General features: G+C 41.4%; 1 protein-coding gene across 1 annotated transcript in view; it reads right to left on the bottom strand.

Moving 5' to 3' along the window:
* Positions 1-22,735, bottom strand: part of CNTNAP5 (contactin associated protein family member 5) — a 439,165-nt gene that overhangs the window by 202,422 nt on the left and 214,008 nt on the right. Inside the window, exons 7-10 of the mRNA XM_050916993.1 lie at positions 16,061-16,204; positions 5,564-5,828; positions 2,638-2,787; positions 895-1,066 (exon numbers count right to left, since the gene is read on the bottom strand). Of these exons, the coding sequence (XP_050772950.1) occupies positions 895-1,066; positions 2,638-2,787; positions 5,564-5,828; positions 16,061-16,204 (731 nt within the window). The remainder of the gene's footprint in view (positions 1-894; positions 1,067-2,637; positions 2,788-5,563; positions 5,829-16,060; positions 16,205-22,735) is intronic.

Below are 22,735 nucleotides of genomic sequence, written 5' to 3'. Positions count from 1 at the left end.
AATTGATTCCACCCACTAGCCCCACCTCAAACAATCAATGACACCGTAAATCCTTTCACCTCTGGCCTTCAAGATAGTAAGAAAGCTCTAGAACTGTTTCCTTAAGTTCCTGAAGAACATAACAAGAACCTTTATGTTCTAATCTCTTCCAATTTAAGTTTCCAGAAGAAGGTTCAGATTCACAAAATAAAATTACAGCCTATAGTATGAATAACTAATATATACTATGTTCATATAATTACTTCAGAGTGATACACACATTCAAAACATTTGCGCAGAGGAGAAAAATTGTGAAACCCATGAAAAACTACTGCACTGCATTTTTCATTATATTAAAGTAGTCCCCCACAATCAGCCCTGGATACAGATCCCAAATTGAGCAGGATGCAGAGCAGGATTTTGGCTCAGGTCTGTCCTTGGTAGATGCAGACACTCGATCATTTTTCAGTCCTATTGACTTTGTAATATGCCAGTGCGATGTGCCAGACCACTATTAAAAATGCGGTATGTCGTGCAGTCTAACAAGAAAATTATAAATGATCTATTTAAACAAAACAGTGAGTACATTAAGGAGATGACATGTTTTGATGAATCAAATAAATTTCTCCTTCTCTCTCCCATTCCGTTTAAACTTCAAAGCAATCAAATGTTGCTTATGCATAAAATTTAATCCCTTCAGAAATCTGTAATTTGAGTGAATTTGCATACTCTATTTCCTGTGAGCCAATGTTAAGTTACAGTGATATTTTCTATTAGTAGCTCTATTATGCCTAATATCTGTAATGTTGATTAGAATTTTCACTTAAAGCAACCTGTACTTATAAACTGCTAGGATGGAAAAAAAAAAAAAAAAAAGAAGAACAAATACAAGGAGAAAAAAGAGACAATAATTACCTGTCTTTGATGTCACACAGATCAATGTGTAAATCACTAAAATTCCCCAGGGAACCCTGCTGAACTAAAATGAGGTCCTTGGGCTGGTTATCAATGAAGATGAGCCTCATGCAGCCTTGAAAAGCAGTAATGGGATTTAAACATTGGGAATCGGTGAAAGTGTCAGGGCACCCTGTGGGACAAAAGGGAAGGAAGGGAAAGAAAAAGAATGAAGAAGCGTGTTAAAATGAGCATTTATTTCTGTTGGGACTTCCTGATGGAAGACCTTGAGATCTAATTATTCCTATTGTTTTCTTTCCTTGCCCTGAACAAGCTTGTGTGACATAAATCCTACGGTAATACAGAAAGAGAGCAGCCAGCCAAGGAAACCAGGTGCAAGGGCTTCCGACGTGCTGAGAACAGTGAAACGCTCTTTTGTCTTCTTTGAACGCTACAGTCAATAGTTAACTCCTCCCTGAGCAAACACCAGGAAAAATTTAAAAATTATTATGGGTCAGATTCTGTTAGGGTGATCAGATAGCAAGTGTAAGAAATTGGGATGGGAGTGGGGTGAGGATGGAGTAATAGGTGCCTATATAAGAAAAAGCCCCCCAAATTGGGACTGTCCCTATAAAATTGGGACATCTGGTCACCCTAAATTCTGTCAGGGCAAGGCACATGGATGAAATCCGATGGCCAGCTAGGAAGGAAAAGAGAGCAGAGACCAGCACATCTGCCTCTACGTTTGGACAAGACAGGTGAGGGAATATCTTATATTGGACCAACTTCTGTTGGTGTGAGAGACAAGCTTTTGAACTGACACAGAGCTCTAAGCTCAAAGTCTTTCTCCCCAAGAGAAGCTGGTCTAATAAAAGATATTGCCTCACTCACCTTGTATCACTTATGATTGACAAACCATAAGAGTCACTTTCTGTAAAACACAGAAATCTTTACATTAGCTAAAAAAGGCAGATTTTCTGATTTAAGTGTATGTGATGTCTGTCATGTGAAAGCTTCATAACACCCCTGCATCTTTACACTCACTTCAGAGATGGGTGAGAGAGAGAGATGTTAAGTGCCTCACCCAAACTCAAAGTGGTAGAGTTAAAAAAAACAGAACTCAGGAGTCCTGCCTCTCTTTGTCCCCTCCCTAAAACCACTGCATAAAATTAGATCCCTTGATCCAAACTTTTTTTTTTTTTAAATACTCTGCATCTTTTCTGGAATATAGCTGTGTAAAGGATGACCTGTCCTGAAGATCTCCAGCTAATGGTCCTGTTTGCTTATTCATTTGTATTCCTTTTTAATTCAAAAGAGGGCAGACAGGACAGAAAGTTTTATATTCAGGACCTCACTGGAAGGGTTCCTCGGTAAGACCTATATTGGGCTCTCAAGTTAAGCGGGATTGTAGTTATTTAAGGAGCAAAGATGGATTTGGCATACAAAGCTGTGATGGTGAGAGTAGGCAGCCTAGCTACGTAGCAGCAGAAGAGGTATTGGTTGTATACTCCACTGGCTGATGGGAGTCAATCTCTTTCATCCATATTGGTTTGTTTACTGCTTTCTTCTCTTTCATGTTCACGTGTGCCCCACAGCAGTCTTCTCATACAACAGACTGCACACCAGCATGGTACGTGTTGTCCCTCATCGCCAGGACAAGAGCCTGAGATTCCAGCTCCTAACTCCCTGCCACACAATGCAGTGGAAGAAACGGCCTTTCAAAGCTCAGTCCCTAGAAGGTGAAATCCACCTGCCACAACCTACCTCCAAAATAGTAACTGTTCCCAGAATAGATCTGCGAGAGGGTGGTTGCGTGAGCAGCTGCGGCGACATCATTATCCAAAGTCAGGGTGATACGATGTCTTCTGGCGTTTATGTTAACTGAATGCCAGAGCCCGTCATGGAGATTGCTGCCTGGAAGATAAATGCAAAGCGTAAAGGAGAAGGGGGAGGAGGTGGTGGTAGCGGTGGTGTTCACCAAGCCTCCTTCATGTTCAACCTCCTACTGCATGGGGAATAATGAAACAGCCTGGCTGGGAATGCAAAGAGTAGGCAGCAGGAATTAACTAGCTGAGCTGATGATTTGATGCTTCTCTGCTTAGCCCATTACGTCTGGAAGTGTTTTAGAATAGAACAGGAAGTGGAGAGATTTTCAAGACCTTCTTAAAGAATTTAGGAGAACAAGACCCACTGGCTTTCAAAGGGACATGTGTTCCTAAACCCATTTGGCACTTTGGAAAATCCCTCCTCCACCCCAAATAAAGTTTAATAAAGTTAAAATATCATCTGGCTATATGGAGGCCAATGTGCATTGTGTTTGATGACAGTGCTCCTTGGAAACCAAGAGTACCACTCTGCACAGCCACTTCTATAGGGGACATTCCTGGGGGATATTGCTAATTGTGTCTTCTCTCTTTTGCACACCTGTGCAAGGCTGGGGACAAACGGACTCTTTGCTTCTTTACTCTGTGAATCTGTGTCAGAATTCAGAAGGGTAGCCATGTTAGTCTGAATCTGTAAGAGCAGCTAGAGAGTCCTGTGGCACCTTATAGACTAACAGACGTACTGGAGCATGGGCTTTCGTGAGTGAATACCCCCTTGCATCCGACAAAGTTGGTATTCACCCACAAAAGCTCATGCTCCAATACATCTGTTAGTCTATAAGGTGCCACAGGACTCTTTGCTGCTATGTCAGAATTATGACCCTTCAAATGTTGTAACATGTAAGGCTGTCAGGATAGATGACCTGAGATTCTTACAAGTCACTGGACATGATTCTGACTGCACTTACACCAGTGTAAATCAGAACTTAACTGCAATCAATGGAGGCGTGCCGGAGTAAAACTGGTGCAAGCAAGATCAGAATTGGACTTTTGATATTTACTCTTGCTAATGGGATTCTCACATTAACATTACTTTTTGGAGGAAGTGAAAACGATGTTAGTGATAAGTAGAGGCATATTAACAACTGAAAACTAAATGCAAAAACTGTGTGAGGGAAATCACTTAATTAGGAGCCAGGAAATGAAATTATTTCCATAAAAGCTTTTGCTACAGTGTGTACATTTTCCAAGGAAAAACAGGCTATTTTCCTGGAAAAATGGACCAATTTTCAACCAAGAATAGGACTATTTTTAAGTGAAAAATGTTGTTAAGGTCTGAAAATTGTTCAAGAGAAGATAGGTCAAATTGGGGCTGGAAATGGGTCTATTTGTGAACAAAAATGCCTTTGCAGGGAGATGTGGACATTTGTAATTTTCCCATGCTTTTTGCGTGAATGTAGCCATGTCACCGGTATTTTGAGCTACCTCAGGTTAATGATTTCACAACCACATTAAACAAGCAAAAAATTTGACTTTCTCCCACCTTCATAAACAACTTCATTGCAAGGCAGGATGAAAGCTCTGTGTTCAACCTGTACTTGGGGGCAACCTGAGACTTTAGCCAGTTTTCTGAAGAGTGTCTGTGCAGAGCTGTACATCCTGAACACCAGGGTTCTATCTGACCAACTCTTTACTGTTAAAGGTTATCAAAAGAAGAATTTTGCTCCCTTTAAGAGCCAGAGATTTGTCCAGGTCCAGTTTCTATCTGGCATATTTTAATGTTGCTGATCATTTTATTTACTACTACTTTTTGGCTAATGGATTTTTGTTGTTGTTGTTGTTGTTGAAATGTCTAATCTACTAGCACACTCTTCATTTGCCTTGGGAAGTCTGAGTTCAGATCCCAAGTGAAAATGAATTTGCCACATCTCCTATAAGTCCCAGTTTCTTCACAATTCTAATGATGGGAACGCGCTAGGTCATGCCTGGGAGGCATCAACAGTGCTATAATAGGAAGCCTGCATGAGACCTGCCCAGACTGTGCTTGGATCTATCACAGAACGAGAACAGGCCTATTAGTTAGCCAAAGGAGCCATTACAGAGCTTTTCCATACATTCTATTTTAAGAGGTTTTTTTTTCCATTCTTGGCCCTACTAAAGTCTGCTTTGTGCCATTCCCGCTGTGTAAAGTAGCCTCAGAGCTGGCTTAAGTGGCCAGCTAGATTCCCCTGGCACTAAGGAATCCTCCCACGCTGTTGATCAAGCACTGCAACCCCTGCACAACTCCCTCTTGGCAGCTCCCAATGACGGGGTGTATTGGGGTATGGCCCAGGGAAAGGGGCTTAGCTCTGGAAGTCATTGCAATCAGGCATAAACTGAGAGGAGCTATAGTGTTTCCCTAAATTGTGGCAGGGGGTCAAACTGCCCCAACTGGCTCCATTATTGTTGGAGTCCCAGGGGGAGGGATAGAGGTGGATTAGAGCCAGTTTTAACCAGTCCTCTCAGGTCCTTTGGGAAATGGAGTTCAATCAAACTCAAGGATCCAGTTCATCATTTTTAATAGCTCAAAGGATGGGATTTTCACTACTTCTGTATGGAGGAATGGAAGTTAGTGAGTCTGGTTTTCTACAGAAAATGTAGGCTGACTGTAAAGAAAATTGTTAGGCCAGAGCTACCGAGATCCAAGCTTCCTTGAGTCAGGCCCAGCATTAACGTAGACAGTCCTGGTATTATTGCTCCGAAGATCAGGTTCAGTTTGATAAGGAAAAACAAGATCAGACCTTCCCTCAGGTGGTTGTTCTCCCTTTCAATATGGCTGGCCCCAGAGATTAGAAAAAGGCACAGGAAAGAGGGGCCAATGAAAGTACCTGCACTGATCTCCATGGAGTTTTCTGCCACTTTCTGTATGACAAGTGTCAACCTGCCAGTGTGAAGGTAAAGCAGGAGAACTCCAGAATCTTCAGACAGCTCCGTGGACAGAAGCAGCCCGTCTTTGTTCCACGTTCGAAACTGGAAGCTGACTGACAGCCCATCAATCTGGGGGGTGCCAGGTAAAAGCAAATAGCTGCTGCTGGAGCTGACAAAGGTGATTGGAACAACTGGTGATTCTGAGCAGGAAAAAGTCACGTTGCCCTAAAAAACAAGAAGCAAACACGTCAGGCTGTTTTTTTTTTTTATTTGGAGACCTGCCAGCTGCTTTAAACACATACCCTGAAAGCTGGCCTTGATTTGGGGATTATTTTGCTCTCCCATAAGAGTTCTAAACATTGTACATTTATGTCATATACATAGGTTGATGCTAGCAAGCTGAGATGTAATTATGGACCTGATCCTGTTTCAGCTTAGCTCGAGAAGGGATGTTTTGCCATTGACCAAAATGGGAATAGGATGAAACTCTTTTGTCTAACAGATGGGTTGTTCCAGAGATTACACATATGGTGGTTTCTGTGCATTTAGATAGTAGAATTTGTGTTGGGGCAGTGTATGGGAAACCTCATCATGTATTTTTTTCTTATTTTACATGTATATCTATCAAGCTGTAAAAAAATAATGATCTCTTGGATTTATTTAGCACCACCCAATATGAAAGACTTCAAAGGGGACAGAAAACTACTGTATCATTTTGTTGTGTACTGTTAAACAGCCATCATGTCTCACCCCAGAGCACCTGCACTTCAGCAGTAGTGGGCAAAATTGCCCCTCTAATATGCTTTGTGATAATTGTGGATGAAGAGCACTACCCTAAATGTCATCCTAATTGCAAGTTTTTTCACCACTAAAATGCAGCCACCTCGGGGCTGAAAGGTATTAGCTTTAATGAACTATTAAAATTAAAAACTAGTTTGTTAGGATGAATAATTTATTACATCAAAACTACAGGAAACATGTATGTAGGCAGAATGTAAGCACCCAAAGTGGAACATGGCCAATATTCTTAGACCAGTCTCTAGGACATAGTCTTATTACTCCACAAAGCAATGTAGAAATGAATCCTTGGATGATCCCATTCTGATTAATAATGGTTATGAAGGATGGCACAGGGCACTCTTACCCATATCCTTCCCATTGTTGCCTATACAGAAACAATTTCTGGGAAGTTATTACAATGCTGCATGCACAACAAAATTATGACAGCCAAGTTAAAATCAAACACATTTTCAATGGTATATTTAGGTTGTTTAGTACTTTACCCTGCCAGCACTCTCACTGAAATCAGGGGGACTACTTGAGAAGTTAGGTACTGACGTACCGGAATAGTTCTATTCTGGATATTATCTCAGATCTTATTGCAGCCGGCAGGAGAAGAAGATACCCTATTGTGGGTTTTTTTCAGGCATATTCCATGCTGATTATCTAGCCAGGCCATTTCAGTCAGAAAACAAAAACTTAATTAATGATGCTAAAACATATTTACAGAATCACATTTCTTCAAACCTAGAAAATTGCTACAACCAGCTTGCATGGAACCAAGAAGCTTTGTAAAATATGGACGGAAATCTGATCAACCCATTCAAGTGAAATGCTTTCTCCACAGTACAGCCTCTCATTAGAGCTGATATCTCATTCCAACAGGATAATTATAATGAACCATGTGTGACTGATATGTAGGAACTTGTATGGGGCTTGGGGAATCCCTTCTTGAAATGACAAGACAGGTAATGGAACAATATCTTATTTTCAAGACCCTTTCTAGTCTTTATTTTACACTGGAAATTAATAAAGTGCCAGAAAGAGAATTAATATCTTACTGGATGAAATAAACTCTTGATGGATTATTTTTTCTAGGTGAACAGTTTGTACGAAAACAAGCAATGGGAAAAGAAAACAGAGGGAATCTCCTGTCAGAATGAAGATTTAGGTGCTCTTATCCGAAAAATATCCGAATTTATCTAAGCCTCAATCACCTGGGAGCTAGGATGGAAATTTTCCCATAACCTTTTAAAAGCTTCTAGTGTATCTTGGTTTCATCTAAGTAGGAGATACCAAAAGGACTACTTTTCTTGGGATATTTCCGCTTCTGGCCTCAGCCAAAACCATAAGGCAGAACACCACATGAAAATTACTTGAACAAATAAATAAACTGACTGGACTAATGCCAAGAAAAACTGAAAAATTGCTCAATATTTTCATATGTTTATAGCCAAAATTAAAAATGCAGAAAAAATTGTCATTGAAATTTTTCCATTGAAAATATTTAAACTAATTCTACAAAAAAAGTTAGTCAAACCACTAAAAACATACATAGGCTTGAGCTCAGAGAGAATGTTCAGTACTGTTCATATTTTTTTCTGAGCCTTCACCCCCATCTCTCATTATAAGAAGTGAGCTATTTGCTTCATGAGCAGCAAGCAGGGTGCTAATCTTTACATGGCACAACATGGCAAAATGAAGCTAGAGTTAAGATATGGATTTGTCTCCAAATTCTTCGCAACCGTTGCTAACTGGCTCAAATGCACCCCAGAATAAACCAAGCGTTTCACAGTGCACAGCAAAATTTCAGAATGGACCAAATTAACTTCTGGTATAAGCCAGCGCAGGTCCATGAATGTCAATGCAGTTACCTCCACTAATAGATCTACCCTGATAGATTTAGAAAGTGAAGTATACGTCATCTGATTGAATTTATATACAGGATTTTAATTAAGCAGAATGTAATTTACCTGAGTTCAAATTTGGTCAGGATATTGGAGTAAATGTCCCCATATGTGAAAAATATATTGTGGGATCTTAAGTGCTTCAAGCACACTTTTTGTCTCATCGGAAAGTCAGCACAACACCTCTTAGCAGCATGCTAAGGTAAGAGTTCAGTATTTACCCAGATGAAATTCAATTACTTACTGAATTACCAGTACCGATTGATTTTGATGGGTGTCCCATCCACATACTAATCTAGACCAAGCCTCCATAACGTCATAGAGCTAACAAGATTCCAATATTTAAAGGACCTGCCTACAGCTAACTGCAAAGAATAGTATGTGAATCATACTATGTGGAATACTTCATCTACTAAAGTGGGAAAGCTTTGCAAAATAAAAGGGGTTAAATTTGCAAAAGTTATTCCACTGGGTCTAGTCAAAAGTAAACAATTCCCTATAAACCTACATTTCATCAGACCCGGTTGGCGGCAGTTTTGGAACCCTCTCGAGTGCATACAAGACTTTCAGCAAACAGTTGATTTTACAAATTAGCCCAGTTTAACTGAAAAGTAAATGTTCATTGGCAGGGAAATAGGATAAGAAGCGTCTAGTCTCTAGAGATAGAAGGGGGATCAGTTATGTACAGCTGCTAGAAACACCAGCTAACTATCATCAGGCATTTGAGAATTCCATTGACTCCGACGTCTCCAAACTGATTAACTGTGTCTTTAATAAGTAATGAAATCTATTCAAAAGGGCTCTTTCTTACTGCTATTACAAGTGGAACTCTCTAAATCTATAGAATAAAATGGAGATGTTTAAATATTTCCTAGGCAAATGTTGTTCTGACCCTCACCTCTTAGAGCAGTGTTCTATCACTCTCTATATTGGCAGGAGAGACATAGTGGGGTGAGTGTGTCCTAATTTGGGAAAGATATTGATTGAACAGTTGAAATCATAGCAGAAGACAACACTTTAGAGTTCAAGAAAGAGATGAAATATTTTGTTTAAGAGACTCAACTTGAGGATATTGTTGCCATATAATTGATTGGGATACAAATGTAATACCACACAGAGGACCAGATGATTCTGAAGGCCATGACCCTAATCCAAAGCCAACTTGCCTCTGTCCAATGACTTCTCAGGGCTTTGAATCAGTAGCAGTAGGATGAGGCAGATGGCCAGATGAACCGATGCTGATACATCAGAACAGTCACCTGAACAAGAACCCTCTTGTTTAGCCTACCAAAGAGATGCAGACCGAGCCCATTGTGTGAATAGGGAGAGCAAAGAATATTTCTGAGCTCTCATTTCCCCTGAAGGAACAGAGGATCTTTATTCTGTTCATTAGCCACTTTGAGGATAGTATCCAATAAAGCAGAGATATGTTTTATCTAGAGAGAGTTACAGGGAGAGGTCAGACGGCTGGTAAGTGGACAGAGCTGAGATTACCCGAGTGTAAGAGATGGCCTCATGTGTATTAATAACAGAATAGAGGAGGGTCATGCTGGCTTTATTTATTTATTTAGAGATTGGGTCCCTACAAGGAAAAGTATCATTTAACCAAAATAAAGCATTCAATAGACTAAAGTATTTTCCCGGTGGGACTCCAGGGGATTATATGCTTGGCTAAACAGCTCTGAGTTTTCTTTATCTCAGCCTCCGGAGCTTTTATGTCACAGGCCAACACTGTAACAAAAGATTTTACAGCCTTTGCACTTGCAGTAACTGAACATTATCGCCCCATACTATGGGTCCGTAGCTGAGACTCGGCTGCAAATGACAAAAGCAGCTATAAAGCTAATTTGAAAAATTATAAATCATTCCTTCTGGGGAGGGAGTCCAAGCAAGGGAGGGAGGCACAGCAAGAAAAAAATAATGAAACAAATCTATAGATCACTCAATAGTCTCCTTCCTTTGACAAGGGAGAGTCAGGCTAAAGCCGGTCTTTCAAATTCACCTTACTGAGGAGTGAACATAACAGATGAGTTAGCTGAAATTGTGAATTATCACAACCCTGGCTTGTGCTTTATGCCAATCCAGGGTAAACTTGTCTGTGGTTTATTAGATTTTATTCCCTGGAACAAAACATAATAGCAAGGAGATTTTTATTATTATTAATACTCAGCAATATTTGCTTTAAAATAGAAAAGTGCCTGCAAAGCAATTCTGATCAATTTTTTTTATTAGTTTCTTCATTGAATTTTTCTTCCCCTTTAAAGTCTGAGTCACAATATGATAAAGCCCCAAAAGGGACTAACTAATGGCTTAAACCAGGGGTCGGCAACCTTTCAGAAGTGCTGTGCCGAGTCTTCATTTATTCACTCTAATTTAAGGTTTTGTGTGCCAGTAATACATTTTAACGTTTTTAGAAGGTCTCTTTCTATAAGTCTATAATATATAACTAAACTATTATTGTATGTAAAGTAAATAAGGTTTTTAAAATGTTTAAGAAGTTTCATTTAAAATTAAAATTAAAATGCAGAGCCCCCCGGAGCGGTGGCCAGGACCCGGGCAGTTTGAGTGCCACTGAAAATCAGCTCATGTGTTGGCTACCCCTGGCTTAAACAATGGGAATGAATAGCTCAGATTCCAGCTCATAACCCTGGCTGAGTAAATTCAACCCTCCCTCCTATACTAGGTATATATAGAGAGAGTACTATGTCGATTACTGATCATGCATAATTTGGAGGAGACTTTAAAACACATGGTCATTTAATCAGAACGGGGGGTTGCTTTGGCATCCTTAACTGCTTGAATATCATGGTAACAACTAATTTCATTGTATCTAGCCATAAAGGGCAGCAGGTGACATCTCTAGTGAAAGCTTGTAACTTACTGCTACTCTTAATCATTGTGATTTGTGTATGCTGTAATGTTTAAGGAATAACATAACTATACATTCTTGGAATGAAACTGAATCACCAGGAAATTATGTGTCTCACTGTTGTGACCCCCTCCACCTGGCTAATTATGTAATACCTTGTGCCATTGTCCATCATTGCAACAACCTTGAAAAAAGTCAATGGAAAACCATCAAAGATAAACTATAAATATTGAAACCACTTGTAAGTGAAAAGGAATGATGACAGCAAGAGGATGGCCCTATCTGTGAATAAAGACTCCCCTCCTCAAAAAAAAAAAAAAACAGTATAGGACAGGGTGGAGAAAGACACTCTACATCCATTCACTGAAGAGGTGTCTTAATGTGTAAGGATGTTTTATGACAGACCAGGTCCTAGCTCTCTAGGGCCAGTAAATACTGCAAAAGACTGAACTTGGGAGTGACAATCTACATTATTCGCTAGGAAAGGGGACTCTTAATAAGCATTGGCCCTAGTTTGCATGTTATGATTTTGTTGTTAAAGTAACCATCTGTTTCCATCACTCACACTGGTTTCTATTTGAATCTCTGCTCTTTTTTAAAAATAAATTTCCTTTTGTTTTACTATAATCGGATTCAAGTTCTCTGTGTGATACAGGAGCAGTGCTCTAAGGTGAAACTGATAAACTGGGGTTCTCTGATCCTTGGGGAATGGAGGAGCTGGGATTTTAGTGATCAGAGGCCAGATACCACAGGTGCACACTTTGAAGGGAGTCAGCGACTGGGTGCATCTATTGTCAACCAGCAGGAATGGTACAGCCCAGAGAGTGCTTGATTGGCTGACAGGTTGCTTGTGAATCAGAGGTGCAAGTAAACTGGTACGGTCCGGTACAGCATACCGGCAAGAGCCACTACACCATGCCCGACCTCACCAGCTTCCGCAGTGGGGATTTAAAGGACTCTGGGCTCCCTGTTGCAGCGGGCAGCCCAGAGCCCTTTAAATCCCGCCCGCGGCTCTGTCGGCTGGAGCTACCATGGGGATTTAAAGGGCCCATGAGCCCCGGAGGTTCTCAACTGGGAGCTCCGGGTTGATTTAAAGGCCCTGGGCCTTGAGAGGCACCGCCTCTTCTGGATGAGGCCATGCCCCCCTCAGGACTCCAGCAGTACCGGTAAGTCCTCTAAGATACTTTCACCCCTACTTGTGATAGGGAGCTCACACCCAGCTGGGCACACAAGACTCTCTTACACTGGAGGAAGGTGGCAACAAGTTGAATCACAGCCCTGGGGTGCCCTGAGAAAGGTCAGTGTTGCAGCCAGCAGGATCTCTACCCCATCTGCTAGCTAACCAAAGGCCATGCTCCCAGCACTTATAAAGAGCTACTGAGACATTAAAGTGCAAGACGGTTGGGAACAGGAAAAAATGGTTATTGTTTCAGAGTCGCAATCCACAGTTTGGGACCTACAGCTGTAAGGGACTCACTTAGCCTCATTTTGAGCCTGCTCGAATGCTGTGGGATTCAGAGTTTGATTCAGACATCTTTTAGCTCACATTGTGCTTGAAGGGGCTGTGAAAAAGGAGACAAAGGTGATAGAGAGAGGAAATTCTAGCGGAAAACCATACTGAACTGGATTCAGCCTAACTATCCATCACCGGGGTTCTTGTGGTAAGCCAGGATGCAGTTTCAGAATTTTTCCCCCTATAGTCCCACCCGCTTCTGCAGAAGTTATGGTGCACTCTGGAAAATTGAGAGCTGGGAAAGCATCATGGTGATCCAAGTCTGTTTTCTCCCAATGGCTCCAACACATTTTTCCTCAGTGTACAAGTAACAAAAAATGTTTTGTTTTCCAACTCTCTGACCTGTAAGCGCTACTTGGGATCTTTAGAAAGGACTGGCCTGATTTTGGGAGGTAATAATGAATGCTTATCATAGTGCTTAGGCAGAAGGAGACATTAGTATAGACAAGCAGATTCTTCTGAAGATGATAGTGCCTCAAATCAACTTAACAGAATAGCATGTTTGGAAAGGAATGAATTATTAGCTTACATTCTCCTGTCACAAGGCATTTCTCCTCACTCGTTGATGCTGGCAATTGGTTATTTCCCCAGGGAGCACAGTGATGCATTTGTGTGTCACCACATCCCTCGCTATGCTGAATTGTCATTCCCAGATTCAGCATGGTAAGTGGATATGGACTTTCAAGCACCTGTTTACAGTAGGAAACGGAAAAGCCTGACACTTTCCTCTCAGATCGCAAATAGACTGGGGTTTCTCTCTGCTATTTAAAAAATACATCAATAAATTTATGAACCTGGGGAATGAGGAGGGGAACATTCCCTATTTTAAGTGAACAAGGACAATAGCAGAGTGCCAAGAAACTCAAGAACTGTTTTTTTCGTCTTTCCTACTCCCAATCTACTTCCCTGCCATGTTCTACTCAAGGTCTCTTTCATACAGGTCTGAAAGTCTGGGTGATCTCACTAAAGGCTAAACTGTAGGCCAAAAGCCTAAGAGTAGGTAAATATGGGGTAGAACCAGGAGGCCAGATGCTCTGTTGTGTCCAACTCTTGATGGATGCAGCAGAGGTGAGGGCTGGTTACAGTTTCCTCACCCACTGCTGGCCCTCTAATCTGCACTAGCTAGATATGGTGCCTCAGTGACCATCCACAAGCTGGGGAGTGCCAGAGTGCATCAAACAGTGGAACTCTTTGCCAGAGGATGTTGTGAAGGCCAAGATTATAGCTGGGTTAAAAAAAAACTCAGTAAGTTCATGGAGGACAGGTCCATCAACGGTGATTAGCCAAGAGCTGGGAATGGGCAACAGGGGATGGCTCAATTGATGATGACCTATTCTGTTCATTCCCTCTGAAGCACCTGGCATTGGCCACTGTTGGAAGACAGGATCCTGGGCTAGATGGATCTTTGGTCTGACCCAGTATGGCCATTCTTATGATCACGCTCTGTCCATACCCCCAGTCCATCACGTAGGTCAAGAACTGATGGGGGGCTTGCACGGAAGCTAGTTTTATACCAGCTGTGGACCCCCCAAAGCTGGTCAGTCTCCACTTCCTTTCCACTATCTGGGCAACATAAAAGGAGTGGGGCAGTGCATGAAATCTGCCCCAGCAGCTGCAATAAGAGACTGAGTGATTTATTTTAAGTGTTTGTAAAAGCCACCCAAGGATACTTGGTGAACATGAGATTTCATCACGAAGTACTGGTGCTGGTGCTGATGGTTATGGAAGATGGACAACGTTTTCCTACCCAAACCACTGAACAGTTAAGACGGAATGCGGGGACTCTATGAGAGGGATATCAAGGTCAAGGACTGAAGAGGAAAATTCACCAGAATGAAAAGAAAAAACTCCCTGGAGAGAAAGCAGAGAGTCTCTCACATTGCATGGGATGACCAAGCAGAACGGTTACAGCTTGAACAGGGAAATCTAAAGTCAAATTCCAGTTCAGAAGAGACATATTGCCTCATTGTCTCAAGGCCTTTCCCGAAGGACATTTATTGCAAGTCCAGTGACTACAAATGAGTTGCAGAAAAGGACAAGTGCAATGATAATAAAATGCACCATCCAAGCGTACTGTCTAAATGGAGGGTCTATATTTTCAGTCTGCATTTTCTGTCCTTTGCACTAGGTGCAGACATTTTGGGGACCATTCCTCTGAACAAGCAGGATTTTACTTTTTCACCAGGAAGTCTGTGCCTTTGGAGTTGAAGTGTTGTCATTCTTTCCAGTTCAAAGACTCCAGAAAAGACCCACATTGTGACCAAAAAAAAAAACATATTTAATGCCCAGATAAAACATACTAATATGCATCTTTTGATACATAGGCCTGAATCACTCACAAATTCATTTAAAAGTCAACATTTTGCCTCAATATTTGGCCCTATTTTTACAAATGTATGTGGTAAGTTCTCCAAGGAAATACTATTGTCCAACATTCCAAAGACATGCAGCATGAGTAAATCATTCATGATATAAAAACAATCACAATCACAACAGTGGGTTTTTTTTTAAATCCTGAACATGAGAGTAGAGTGTACCGTTCTCTTTCCTTATGAAATTAAGGGTCTCTCAGTTTGTTCCTGGAACGTGTAAATTCATGAGATGCCTCCTACAAGAGGTCCAGTGTTTCTAATATGTATATTTCTTTTACTGTTCCTTACTCTTTTAGATAAGATAAACAAAGCTAGTTGAAATGTTTCACATTTTGAAATTTCAGGGAAATTGTGACTTTCAAGATAAAAACAAAAACAAAAAAATCCCAGAAAAACATTTTGATAACATTACAGCCAATCTCTTTTCCTTATTGCCCCGTTATTACAGAGTTTGTGAACGATTTCCAAAACTCAACATTTCCGATATATGAGGGTGGAGGGGTACGAGTGAAGAATTGAAACATATTTGAAAATAAGTGTGGCAATTCCCCCCAGCAAGGCAAACCCAAGCTATGGGCAGATTTTGATACTCTCTCACAATGAATAGCAGCGAGACTACTCAGAGAATAAGGTTTTATTCAAAGTCAGTAAGAGAATCAGAATCTGATTCTATTGCTTTTATTACTTTAGATGGCCTAAGAGAATCTTTTGAGAGACCCAGGGACATCGATCCAAATTTAATTCAGTAGGAGAAGGAGTAAAAACTTTCCTCCAACTCAGCTTCCCCAGACTCAAATATAACCGGAAATGAGTAAAACCAGCTAATTTGTGCATGTACCTTTGAACAGCTCCCTTGGTGTTGCAGCAGCCTAGGTGAATATCCTTTTAGCTAACTATACACATAAGGGTCTAATCTAATCTGCTATCATTTGGCAGGAGGGACAGCACTTGTCAAAAGCTGGGATTGGAAGGAAGTGATGAATCAAAGAAGAAAAACAGACATATCTGATTCTCACCACAGTGTAGATCTGAGGTTTACGCCTTTTTGCCAGGTCAATTATATTGACTCCATTGTAATAAAGGTTCTCGATGCATCCAAGGAAATTTTTCTTCAGAAAGGTTCCTGGCTTTCCTGGGACTGGGATCCCCCCGAAACTGAGCTTTGGGAAAGAACAAAGACAACACTCAGTTGCAACTCCAAAATGTAGGGGAAAGGAATGAGTGGAGTGTAGAGAGAGAGGAGCTGAAGTTACATACACAAGATCAGGCAAAGTAAGGCTAGATCATGGTTCAGTGGTTAGGGTATGGAAGTGGGACAAAGGAGCCCTGGGTTCTCTTCCGGGATCTGACCTATGATTTGACCTTGGGCAAGTCACTTCACCTCTCTGTTTCCACTCCCACCCTTTGTCTGCCATGCACTTAGACTCTAAATTCTCTCACTATGTGCATATACAGCCCCTAAGCAGAGTAGGGCTTTGATTTCAGTTGGGACCTCTAATAATCCTCCTGGCAATTGATGGCGATAAGTAACAGCTAGTGGGTGGTAGGTTCAGGCACTGTGATTTAGAGCAACTCTCCTCTCTGTTTAAGGTAGACAATAATACTTTAGAGGGATGTTCATTAAGGCACTGCTTGTGTTTGACCCCTGGTGAGGTTGCAAGAAACATTCCCCTATGAAAGGCCCAGACATACCAGCATTCTACACTGCATGGAGTGAAAGGACAGCTCTTCTAGAAGAAAATGATCCAGTGTTAAATCACATTCCCTTCATATTAAAGTAGAGATACCAGATGATTTCGATTAACAATCTGCACAATTGGTGACTAAACCATTTCAGAATACAGAGGACGACACTGGACTGCCAGCACTATGGGGTATACAGTATCCAGTTCCAATCATTTGATATAGTAAATAACATCAGGATGATTCTGATGTTACCTGCTGATGAGTGGCTAAGCTGAAAAAGGCCTTTACACTGACAATGAAAGGCAGTCATAGAATACCCTCGGTTGGCAGGCAACTCTGAGGGGCCTCTTCATAAGTGTAATTTTGATAACACTGTATCCAATCCATGAAGACCTGTGACTTCACTGTTATCACCATGCTGCTTGCCAGGGGAACTTGGAACTTCACAACAGCAGCAGAGATAGAACTCATATCTTTCTGCTCCAAAAAAGCACAGGCCCTACCACATCAGCTAAAGGAAATTCCCCATTTCACCTTAGCAATACAGACTACATGATATAATTGAATAGTTCTGATTCCATCCAGTAGAGGGCAGTGGCACACCAATACCACCCAGTCTGTTACAATAAACATGTTGTTTTTACTATTTTCATTATAGGTTGCCATGTTGACATTCAGCTTTACTTGAGACTGCACTTGGACTAAGCAGTCTATTTGAATTGTAAAGCATTGCAGAATATATATTAAAACAAAACAAGAGAAAAGTTCTCTTAGATAAAATACCCCGGCATGTTGTTTTAGAGATACCTGAATAGAGGAGATAATTATCAGAGCAAAGGAGTATTAGCATTAGGTTGCTGAGGGTTACATACGGCAGAAGACTCAGACTGAGAGCTCTGAAGTGTGAGAGTACCTAGGAGCAGTTACCAAAATCCATGGATTGATTTATAATTTATCTAAGGCTATATCTATACGACAGGGATGTGACAGGGCAGGTCGTTTCTGTGCTTGAAGTCGGTCCAGCTCCCCTGTGCTTGAGCAGGTTTTCCTAGTTGAGCCAATGAAGGGGGTAGGGCTATTCCTGGGCTATAAAGGGTCAGAGAGAGTTTCAGTGAAGGCAGACCTAGGAAGGAACACTACAGAGTGAAGCTGCCGAGAGAGAGAGTCTCCTGCAGTGGTCTCTAGGTAGGGAGTGGGGGCTGGGTTAGAAAGCCTGGTGGAATGTTTTGTTTTTTTCTTGAGGAGAAGACATTGAAGGCAGGCCCGGCCTTGCATCTTCTCCAGCTGCGCAGCCGGCAGCAGACCCTGTAACAGGGGACTTAGCAACACAGGTTCGGGACTTTAGCTATATCGGCAGAACTCCACGGAGTAGATGCAGACTTTGGAATGGGTTTTCCATCACTGGAGAAAATCACTTCACCGCGTGATGGGAGCTAGGTTGACAGAAGCATTGTTCTGTCAACTTAGCTGCATCTACACTGGGAGTGGGGGGTGTTAGGTGAGCATAGCTCTGGAGTGTAGACTGAGTGCCATAGCTATGTTGACCTAACTTTTAAGTGTAAGCTTGGATACACACATCTGAATGAAGGGTGGAATGTTTTAAGACCTGGTCTATACATACAGGTTAGGTTGACATATCTACAGCATTCAGCCTCATAGCTAAACTGATCTAAACACTGGTGCAGACCCAGCTAGTCGATGGGAGAATTTTTCTGTTGACCTACCCACCTCCACTCAGGGAGGTGAATTAACTACACTGATGCTTGTAGTTAGCATTTATGCTGGGGTGGGCAAACTTTTTGGCCTGAGGGACACATTGGATCTTGGAGGGCACAGGGATGTAGGCTCCGGGCAGCGCTTGCCACAAGCAGCTCCCGGAGGCATGTTCTCCCTCCAGCTCCGAGGTGAAGCCAGGAGGCTCTGCATGCTGCCCCATCTGCAGGCATCACCCCTGCAGCTCCCACTGGCCGGGAACCACAGCCAAAGGGAGCGGTGAGGTCAGTGCCTGCAGATGAGGCGGTGCGCAGAGCTGCCTGGTCAGGCCTCCGCATACTATGTAGGAGCCAGAGGGGGTTCGAGCTGGAAGTGGGTCATGCTGGCTGCTTCCTGGGATCTGTGTGGAACAGGGAAACCCTGACTCCACTCCCCGGCGAGAGCTGAGGGCCGAATGTGGCCCGTGGGCTGTAGTTTGCCCACCCCTGATCTACTCTATGGTACTAAAACAGCCTAGCTACAGCACTGTGGCTGTGCATCTCTAGCACATGTAGTATAGATTTGGTCTTTGTCTGACATTTTCAAAGGAGCCTAGGAGAATAAGGTGCCCTCAAATCCTTGGACATGTAACCTCATTTGGCTCTTAGGAAAATCCCAACCCAAACCTCTGGCTAATTTTCAAAGCTTTGTGGCTAATTTTTAAATGGGGACACCCCTTAAGGCTTTGTCTACTCTGTGCTGACCCATTTTCAATGAAAATCCCACTGCTACTACCAGCGCCAGCAGCACTGGAAATATTATCATGTAGATAAGGCTCCTGCAGCCACAAGAGTTTATATGTCTGTGTCTTGTACACCTATAGCACCGCACTGGCTGGAGAGAGAACTTGGTCATTGTGTCACATACACATTCAACCTCTACAGGTACATCTACACTGCAGTTAGAAGTTTGACTGCAGCACAGGCAGATGTAGCCCAGATATCTTTGCTCTAGCTAGCATGAACAATAGCAGTGAAGCTACTCGAGTAGCTGCAACCTATGCTGCATAGTTCACTGTTATTGTTATTTGTGCAAGCTAGATCAAAATTCGCTCAGGTACATGGGCTGAAGTCAAATTGCTGTACATGACAGTGGAAGGAATTTCAACGGTCACTGGAGCCTTGTCTATACTAAAACAACAAGGAGCCCGGTGGCACCTTAAAGACTAACAGATTTATTTGGGCATAAGCTTTCGTGGGTAAAAAAATCTCACTTCTTTAGACGCATGGAGTGAAAGTTACAGATTTAAAAAGTAACTATTCTTGAACAAAAACACTTTAGAGAGAGACTTCAAAGAGAAACAGGAGAACTAAAATTTATTTGCAAATTTAACACCATTAATTTGGGCTTGAATAGGGATTGGGGGGGGCTGGCTCATTACAAAAGCAACTTTGCCTCTTCTGGAATTGACTCCTCCTCATCTATTATTGGGAGTGGACTACATCCACCCTGATCGAACTGGCCCTGTCAACACTGGTTCTCCACTTGTGAGATAACTCCTTGTCTTCATGTGTCATTATATAATGCCCGCAGCTGTAACTTTCACTCCATTTATCTGAAGAAGTGAAGTTTTTTACCCAGGAAAGCTTATGCCCAAATAAATCTGTTAGTCTTTAAGGTACCACCAGACTTCTTCTTGGTTTTGTGGATACAGACTAACACTGCTACCCCCGATACTTGTCTATACTAGTGAGTCCAGTATTGCTCCCAAGGCTGGAGTGTACCAGTGACTGCAACTGTGGGATTTTCGGGGGTGGTGGTGTTCAAAAGAAAGGTTAGACTAGGCATAAAAGTAAATGGAAAATGCATGGGTAAAACTTGAGCGCTGCCTTGTAAATGTAATCTTCATCAACTTGCACCTTGGTTGTATTGATTGATAATTACACCAGGCAATAAAGAGTGAAATAGTTTTCAACTCTGCATCACTTGCAAGTCTGTTATTGACATGAAGGGTTATGCACTAGCAATGCTTTTGGTAGTTGAGAATCATTATTTCTTGCTGAAATCACTTGCCTCCCTCATTTCTCTTTCATTTTCTGTTCTTTCAAGTCTCCTGCTTAGGAATTTTCTACAAAAAGCAGAAATCAATATCAATTACAGTGCTGAATTATTGAGAAAACAATTTCCTTAGTGATCAGTAATAATTTGAATTACTAGACTCATGGTTTTATTAAATTCAGCGAGGCCTTTAATCCCCTAAATTTGCTGAAAAAAAGCTTCCATTAGACTGCATTGTCTTCAGCATTAGGCTGAAATGCTAGAGTAATTCAAATGTAAATGGAAGAAAAAAAAAAGTCTTGGTGAATTTTGACCCTCATGGGGCAGATCCTGAGCTAATGTAAACTGGCTCACCACGATTGAGGTGAATGATGCTATACTGGTTTACACCATTTGAGAACATGGTCTGTAGTGCCCATGGAAAGAAATTCTTTGGAAAGTTTGGACTAATTAAACTTCTTTATACTGCACTGTGGCAACAGCTTTACTTAACTCAAAATACCTCCCAGCATCAACAGTGCACCAAGAACTAGAGATTCATAGTATACTGAGGTGAAGAAATTGAAAGAGCTAAAACATCAAGTAGTCCATTCTCCCAAACAGTTGGAGATTTTCTTCTCTAGGGCATTCTTTTCAAGGGCTTTCGCCATTCCAGTTTTAGGATAGTCTTTGAAGCACAATTTCCGTCAGCGTATATTAGATCTCACCATTAGGCTGTTTCACCTGATCCCCAGCATACGTTTTCCTTTTCTTAAATTGCATTCCTTAACTCCCAAGTTATAACCCACCTACCATACCTGTTTTAATTCCCTTGTATGGGGGGTGGGGGGAGTCGTACATGGTTCAAATGCTTCCAGAAATTAATCTTGTTCCTACCACCCCTAGTAGTGGTTTATCCAAACAAAATTTTGTTCTTTTAGTCTTTCTTCATGAGTCATTTCTACACACTCTGCTACTCATTTTTGTTGCTTTTCTCTAAATCCTCTCCCCTCCACACACACACGTCACAGAATGAAAACGCCTTGCAAACACAATTAGAGGACTTATATTGTTTAAAAAAATTAAAAACAAACAAACAAAAAAAACATTGTCTATGACGTTTTTCCATCAGTTCTCAAAAAAATATCCAGAAAATGAAGGAAATTTTCAGAAAATAAAATGTTCACAAAGTTTTTCACAAAAATATTTATTTATTTATTTATTTTTAAGAGGGCCATTTTACACTAAAAAAAAAAATTGTTCAAAAATTGTCACCTAATTCTAGCCATGATTCTCTGCTTCAAGCACCTCCTCATTCTCACTGTCGTAAAGCCTACATGAAAACAAAAAATTGATGAAAGTTTGATGGACAGGATGGTGAAGACTCCTAGCTGGATTTCCAGACATGCAGAGGACATCCAAATTCCTCACTCTGAAATTCTAGAGGGCCAAGTGCAATGCTCAAGGTGCTAAAGGAGCACACAAGAAACACTAACATTTCCGAAGAAGCTAAATGAATTCTGTGCATCGTCTTCACTGCAGAGGATGTCAGGGGGATTCCCACACCTGAGCCATTCTTTTAGCTGACAAATCTGAGCAACTGTCCCAGACTGAGGTCTCAGTTGAGGGAGTTTTGGAAGAAATTGATACATTAAAAATTGGTAAGTCACCAGGACCAGATGTTATTCACTCAAGAGGTCTGAAAGTACTCAAATGTGAAATTACAGAACTACTAACTGAGGTATGTAACCTATTGCTTAAATCAGCCTCTGTACCAAATGACTGAAGGATGGCTAATGTAATGCCAATTTTTTAAAAAAAGATTCCAGAGGCAATCCTAGAAAGTACAGGCCAGTAAACCTAACTTCAGTACCAGGCAAAATGGCTGAAACTATAGTAAAGAACAGAATGATCAGAAACATAGATGAACACAATATATTGGGGAAGAGTCAACACTGCTTTTGTTAAGGGAAATCATGCCTCACCAATCTATTGGAATTCTTTGAGGTTGTCAACAAGCATGTGGACAAAGGTTATCCAGTTGATATAGAGCATTTGGACTTTCAGAAAGCCTTTGACAAGGTTCCCCACCAAAGGCTCTTAAGTAAAGTAAGCAGGCATGGAATAAGTGGAAAGATTCTCACATGGATCAGTAACTGGTTAAAAGACAGGAAACAAAGGGTAGGAATAAATGGTTAATTTTCAGATTAGAGAGAGCAAAATGGTGAGGTCCCCAAGGATTTGTACTGGAACCTGTGCTGTTTAACATATTCATA

The sequence above is a fragment of the Gopherus flavomarginatus genome, chromosome 10 (genome assembly GCF_025201925.1).
Source record: "Gopherus flavomarginatus isolate rGopFla2 chromosome 10, rGopFla2.mat.asm, whole genome shotgun sequence".
In the NCBI taxonomy this organism is placed as follows: domain Eukaryota; kingdom Metazoa; phylum Chordata; order Testudines; family Testudinidae; genus Gopherus; species Gopherus flavomarginatus.
This window is presented reverse-complemented; position numbering and strand designations above follow the sequence as displayed.